This window comes from Eurytemora carolleeae, unplaced genomic scaffold, assembly GCF_000591075.1.
Source record: "Eurytemora carolleeae unplaced genomic scaffold, Eaff_2.0 scaffold641, whole genome shotgun sequence".
NCBI classification, from domain to species: domain Eukaryota; kingdom Metazoa; phylum Arthropoda; class Copepoda; order Calanoida; family Temoridae; genus Eurytemora; species Eurytemora carolleeae.
The window spans coordinates 131,847-139,079 of NW_019396618.1; the positions used below are offsets into that span (position 1 = coordinate 131,847).

The window sequence follows — 7,233 nt, forward strand, 5'->3', positions numbered from 1 at the left end:
GATTTTAAATGATGACAAAATCTGTCATTGTAGGGGATTACAGGGAGTGTAGAGGATTAAAGGGACTGTAGAGGATTAAAGGGACTGTAGAGGATTAAAGGAACTGTAGAGGATTAAAGGGAGTGAGAGGAGTAAAGAGACTGTAGAGGATTAAAGGAACTGTAGAGGATTAAAGGGACTGTAGAGGATTAAAGGGACTGTAGAGGATTAAAGGGAGTGANACCAAAAAATTGAAATTCATTATACTTCACTTATTGATTTGAATTAACCATTAACAAATTACTTAATCATAATTATCAAAATGAACGTTATTTTCACTTTTATTGGAGATTCTCTAGCGTAATTTTATGTGACCCCTGAAATACAGAGTGCCCAAAAACAACACTAAAAAAACTTGTTATATCAATCTATATAGCTTCAGATTTTTCATCAATCTGATTAAAAAATTGAAATTTTCACAAATAGGTTTTTTATATTTTAATATAATTAAATAATATTATTTTTAAAATTGTTATTTTTTTAATAAAAAAATATATCGCATGTTTTATCTCGGAATCTTTACAGCGTCGGCATAAACTAAATTAAGTTTTACGCTTCAAAATCTATTAGTTACAGTGAACCATATACTTATAGAGCAGATTCACAACAGATACCCTTAAACGATCTAAGATGAAATAAGATATATTTGATTTTCTAGCTGAAAACTCATTATTTTCTTTTGTGCAGTTTCTCCATAAAAGTGATTTACGGATCTATGTTGTAGAGACAATGGAGGAATGTCCAAATTTAACACTTTTAAATAAATAAAAAACAATGATATCCTCCTTATTATTACTAGTTGACGGTTTAAAGCATACCGCTGTGTATCGGATATATATCCCTTCAATAAGGAGTTATCTGAAATTCCGTTTAAATTATCTGAAATGATTCAATAAAAGGTATCTTTTCACCATATTCATATTTCTTAAAAATTAACTATTCCAATAGAACCATGGTGTCTTCTCATTTGGACAAATTACGTTTCTGTGTTTAACTTTTAGACATTTAGAAAAATAGTATTCAGATTTTTTATCTTGAAAAAAATATTTTTATTCGTAAAAATCACAGGAATCATACGAAATTCGGGCATTTTTGTTCTTCAATGCTTTCGAGAATTGCCAATGAAATTGTTTAAATCAAGCACGATATTGATTACTAACTTATTTAATAAACTAATATTATTAAAAAATCAATTTTATCCACAATCTACGTATAAACATGGCTTGTTTTTTGTCTGGTTGTAAGTTCGTTTGTATCCAATAAACGTCAAAACGGCTGAACAGATCGGGCCCAAATTTTATATAGGACCTCACATGACCCCATTAAAGGTTTATGGATGATCGAATTTTCAAAAATTTGCCAAAATTCGAAATTTGAAAATTTTAAGAATCCACGAAATTTTTGTTTGTTTTTTGTATACAAAGAGAAAATATTCACAATTGAATAAGAAGATGGGCTCGAAGCGCCCTAAAAGCTTTGTTGTATAAATTCCTGAAATAGTTGGATTATAAACATGCGTAAATGACACAAACTCAAATTTTCCAATCCCTATATCTGTGCAACCTGTTGGTGTAAACCTTTGAGAAACCTTTGATTAGAAAATCAGAGTTTATGACAAAGACTCGATTCCTTTGCTGATGAAAATGTGCAAAAGTACATTTCCTCACATTCAGGGTGCAGAATTTATGGTTCAAATGACTTATGATATTTGATTAATTGTCAATAAAGCTTTTTCAAAAGATACTCTTGATCAAAACGTGTAAAATTAATTGAATTTTTTTGACGATTTTTCATTAGATTATTTGATTTCGTATCGTTTTCCATTTACCCACTTGTAGATGGGTATGTTATTTTTTTCTCTAATTTATCAACTGAATTTGTAAAAATTGATATTGTTTCTTAGTATTAATATTTATGAAACTAGGCTCTTCTATTTCAACTTTTAATGGTGGCGCGCTTTATCTGTGAGCATCTTCTCTTTGTACAATATAAAAAAAAGAAAAAATAAGTTTACTGATTTCATATTATTTTCAAAATTTTAAAAAATAAAAAACTTTTAAGCACAAATTTTTGAAATTTTGATCATTCATAAACCTTCCCTGGGGTCACGTGAGGTCCCAAACAAAATTTGGGCCGCGATAGGTTCAGCCGTTTTGACGTTTATTGAATACAAACAGACAGACAGTATGTATATAGATATACAGGGTTACCCACAAAGGATGAGACTGTAAAGACGACTTGAAACTCTAAAAATATTACCATAACAAAGTAAAATTTTACGTCTTCTGTTATAAATGTTATCTAAAAATGACTTATTTAATGATTTGGGAAAGAAAGAAACTAGTTTAACAGTTGCAGGGCATCATCAATATAAGGAAACAGATAATATAAATTTCGAACAGTCGTCTCTGAAGTCTCATCCTTTGTGTGTACCACTGTAACTAAAGAATGCTTAAATAAAGAAGTAGTTTAACTAAACACTCCAATATCTTTATTAATTAAATCCGACCTTTGTGAATATATTGAATCTATGTGACAAAAGTTATAGTTTAGTTTAAAAGGGGTCGAGTCCTATTTCCTGAACAGTGAACACCCATCGAGCATTAACCCCCTCTACCCCCTCCCCCTTCTTAGAAGAAGAAATAATAATTGAAGTTGTATCGTGATCTCTCCTATCAATTCAACTTGAAATAAGATAAACAAAAAGAGTTTTGAATCATGCAACCACCCTTCCCTCCAGCCAATACTGGACTCTCATTGGTTGAAACCGAAATCCAATCTTCTTATTGGTCGAAAGGGTTAACGAAGAAATGTGGGCAATCATTGGAGGACCGTAGATATTGTTGAAAAATGTTGAAATTATGAATTTCATGATTTAATATAATTATATGAAATAGAAGAAAGTTTTCTTCTTGAACGAAGGGTATTGAAGTTTAATATGCCAAGAGGGCCTTGCGTGCAAATTTTCGGGTTAAAATTCAATAATTTTATTGGCTGATTTTTAACCTGGTAGACAATGGTTTGTTTTATTTGGATAGATGTATGAAATCATGCCATAATAATGTAGGGAAAAAAATATAATTATTGTAACGTTGGATCCATAAAACCGTCTTATTTCGAAAATTTAGCTAGAGTAAGTAGCACATTTCTGGGTATCAAAATCGGACTGTATTTATTAATAAAATTAAATAATTCACAAAATTCAAATTTCTTTTAAGGAGCTAAACACTCGCCACAAATATTCAAATCTCTATTTCTCTGCAACTTGATGGTGTAAACCTTTCATGTTTTAAACTTAAACGAGTTAATCTTACAGAATGCATAGTTTTAAATCTTATAGATTTACGAACTCAGGTTTAGAGATTAGAAAATTGTAATTTGCAGCGAGCGTTTAGTTCTTTTGGTAGTCTTTTCTTTTTAATAAAATTTAGTTTCCATGTTTAATTATGAATATCTATTTAGGTTTTCTTCAGTAACTTTCTTCAATTTGATTAAATAAAACATGATTTTATAATTTATCATAGTTTTCACAGATAATTAGGGTTATTACATATTACAACGATATTGGGATATTTCACATCATATTATTTATTAACCATGAATGTGTGAAAAATACATGGTTCTGTTAAAAGATTGTGGTCAAATTATTCTTGTTTATTGGGAAACTTGAGTTAATATATGTTTATATATAACAATTATGATACGTATATTGATAAAGAAAAACAAAACTATTAAAAATTAAGATTACATTAATAACAGTAGTAATAATAATGTTAAAAACACATTGAAAGTTAATACCGCCGTTTACCCGCGCTTGGTAGTTAAAGTGCCGGTGGAATTTCAAAAACTATAATGTAAATAATAATATTGATAATGAGCATAGTGATAATCATACTAATAATACTATTACTGCTGATAATAATAATATTGATAACATTACTAATAATAATGATTAGTTGAGAGATTAAATCTAACGTTTTAATCGACTAAAATTGTATAATTTAAACCTAGAGTTTTAATTCAAAATTTAAGATTTAATCGACTTTCTCTCAAACCACAAAAACTTTAAAGTTCATTTTGCACTTTTGGAAAAAAAATTTGAAAATTTTAAGAAAAAAATGCTCTATCAGGTTAGGCACAGTATGGGTTCCAGCTTATTGCAGTAAATCCCTACCGTTCAAATCTCTGAGAGGGTTTCGGAGAAAATAATTAGACGCGGCAAAACAACATGTCTGTTCTTTGTGAAGCAACAACCACAAGGAATGTTTTTATGCATCGAATTTTTTAATCTAAAATCTATAAAACTGCGGAATAGCAAAACGACATTTTAGGCGACATCTTGTGTGTATTTGATGTTGTAAATAAGAAAAAACCATCAGTAACTGGAATATCATCTTTATTAGAGAAATAAGCCAATAAATGTAAACTGCGCAATTGTTGCGTTTTATGATCATTAGATTATTTAAATTCATAACTTGAGTCTAACAGTCGTCTTCCTATTCCACGATGTTGTGGTTCCCACTGCACGATGTTAAAAAAATGTTTTACGTTGTATATTTTTATTATTAAATAATCGTATGTAATAAAAAATTATTATCAGTGAAAAAACTGGCGAAAAGAAAGGTTTTTCATTTTCAATTTCGAATATTCTGGAAAGTAAGGTAAGCTATATATTTTTATCAAAATAATGAGATATTTTTAAGAGACATTCAATCAATTCAAAAGGTTAATGTGAGGGACAGTGAGCGTAATTTCAAGTGAATCTCCATGCATAGATATGGCAATGCCCGATTTACAACGGTTACCTGAAATTTCGCGCAAAATAAATTATTTTGCACAATTATCAATTTAACGCCAAAAGAAGAAAAAATATTGCGGGCATTTCTGAAGTGCAAAAACTGCGTCGTCATCCAGTAGATTTAAAGGTTAATGCTTTTCTGAAATGCCATGCTTAGATTTATTAATTGAATGGTAAATTGCCATTCTTTAAATCTAAAATTAACAAAATAACTGGGAAGGAACTGTAAACTTCATTCCACGTGACCCAATTCAAAGGGTAAAATGCCACTTGACAAAACTCACAACGAGTAAGAATGAGGTAGATATCGTCGTTTAAGGAAATCTTCCTCACCGTTCCTCAGACAAATGTTCAAAGGGTGAAATGTATAATTAACTATCTAAATGAAGGATCTCCTAAAATGATCTTAACAAACAATCCTTTTTTATGGTGTTTTCAATCCTTCTCTTGAGTTTCTCGCAAAGGAATTGAGTTTTTGTCACAAACTCTGATTTTATTATTCCTTTATCTTTGCAGCCCATTGTCAAAAAGCTTTGATATTTTAAATTATTAATTCTAAAAGACTAAATAATCTATGTTTGATATATCAAAACTTTACTCCATCAGGTTACAAATATATAAGGATTAGAGAAAATTTGAGTTTGTGGCAAAAAATTACTTTAAAGCCTAATTTCATGTGAACCTCCAAGCAAAGATAGCAAAGCCCAATTTACAACAGTACCCTTGAAACCTTAATCTGATAAAATATGTAGAAGAAAGCGTTTTTTTTTCGACTCAAAAAGCGTTTATTTCTGTGAATTTCTTAATTGTTTCTTGTCAGCAAGAATTAAGCAAGTCACTTTAGCAGAGAAACCACAAATGAGAATAAACAGTTTAAATAAACTAAAAAGACAAAACATTAAGAGGACCGTTGTAAATGGAGCAACTCCATCTTTGCCTGGAGGGTCACTTCATAGAAATTACGTTTACAGTCCCTTTAATGCTATGTACAGGTTGAGGAGGAAAGCGAAGATGGCCTGCATAGTGAGGATGATGATGAGGATGACGAGGAGGAGGAGGAGGAGATTAAGGATGAACCTGCAGGGTTTCAAGCTCTCTCAGGAGCAGGAGCACAATATCTTTCATCCCTTAGGTATATTCAAATGATTCATGGATTTATGGAAATTAAGGAAGGAATTTTCTCAACCGGATGGTGGAAACATTTTTAAACTGAGACAATTTGATCTGACAGAATTCATAGTTTGAAATATCCACAACATTTGGTTGCACAGATAAAGGAATTATAAAATCAAAGTTTGTCACTAAGACTCAATTTCGTTAAATTATTCGTAAAATGAAAGAGGTTGGATTTTCTGATTGATGATAATTGGTTTTACAAAATATCTATAGTTATCCATATCTATCCATATCTGGCCATATTTCTTATAATCATATAGGTAACTTGTTCTTGGCAGTCAATGATTTTAAATTGGTATTCAAATATTGCTATATATATATATCTGATAAAATGATATGATTTAAGAGTGAATGAAAGTCAGTAAATCTTTTTAAATCTTAAAGGACCACACTAAAGTGACCGCATTATTTTATTCCTTATTCCTATTCAATTTTTATTATATCTCACTTTCCTGTCCCGGCTGACCACTTTATTGTTCCAACTTCATTTTAACAGTAAGCTCCATGGTAGTAAGCTTAATGCAAAATTAATGTTATAAATGTTAGGGAATTTGATTTGTTACACAAAAATTTCACAAGAATTGAAGTTGATTAATTTGGTGTACTGTCACGCTTTGGCCGTCTATAATCTGTACTGTCTACTGTATGTACAAATTGTACATCAAATGAACCTAAGTTTACAGTGTGATAGAAGTTATATGATAATTTCTTCGTTTTCAGTGATTTACATTTTGGAAACAGACATCCCCTTGGAGCACAAGAAGAAGGGTCCCCTGGTGTTATAAAAGTTCCCCCACATCACCCGGGACAGCCCCTTTCCTTAGACTATCCCGCCCCCTGGTTGTACCGCCCCTTTACTGTTCTACCAGGCTATCTCCCCCTCCCCTCTCCTCTACTTATCAATAGATTTCCAGGTATCACTGGACCATGTGAGTTGAAAATATTATAACTTTTTTGAAAAATGATAATCATATTATCAATAATAAGAATAATAAAAATGATAACAATGATGAAAATAAATAATGATAACAATGATAATAATGATGATAATAATAATNGACTGTAGAGGATTAAAGGAACTGTAGAGGATTAAAGGGAGTGAGAGGAGTAAAGAGACTGTAGAGGATAAAAGGAACTGTAGAGGATTAAAGGGATTGTAGAGGATTAACGGGACTGTAGAGGAGTAAAGGGAGTGTAGAGGAGTAAAACTGATTATTTCT

The 7,233-nt window shown here is 30.7% G+C and overlaps 1 protein-coding gene across 1 annotated transcript; it reads left to right on the forward strand.

Moving 5' to 3' along the window:
- The first annotated feature begins 4,159 nt into the window (after positions 1-4,159).
- On the forward strand, positions 4,160-6,962 carry LOC111706386 (uncharacterized). Its single transcript, XM_023479248.1, has 4 exons — positions 4,160-4,299; positions 4,640-4,700; positions 5,830-5,969; positions 6,734-6,962. The coding sequence occupies exons 1-4, from the start codon at positions 4,268-4,270 to the stop codon at positions 6,960-6,962; spliced, it is 462 nt and encodes a 153-aa protein (XP_023335016.1). The 5' UTR covers positions 4,160-4,267.
- The last annotated feature ends 271 nt before the right edge of the window (positions 6,963-7,233 follow it).

Coding starts and splice junctions, on each gene's coding strand:
- LOC111706386 (XM_023479248.1), top strand. CDS start 4,268: ATGTCTGTTCTTTGTGAAGCAACAACCACAAG. Junction 4,300..4,639: donor TGTGAAGCAACAACCACAAG/GAATGTTTTTAT, acceptor AATTATTATCAG/TGAAAAAACTGGCGAAAAGA. Junction 5,970..6,733: donor CAATATCTTTCATCCCTTAG/GTATATTCAAAT, acceptor CTTCGTTTTCAG/TGATTTACATTTTGGAAACA.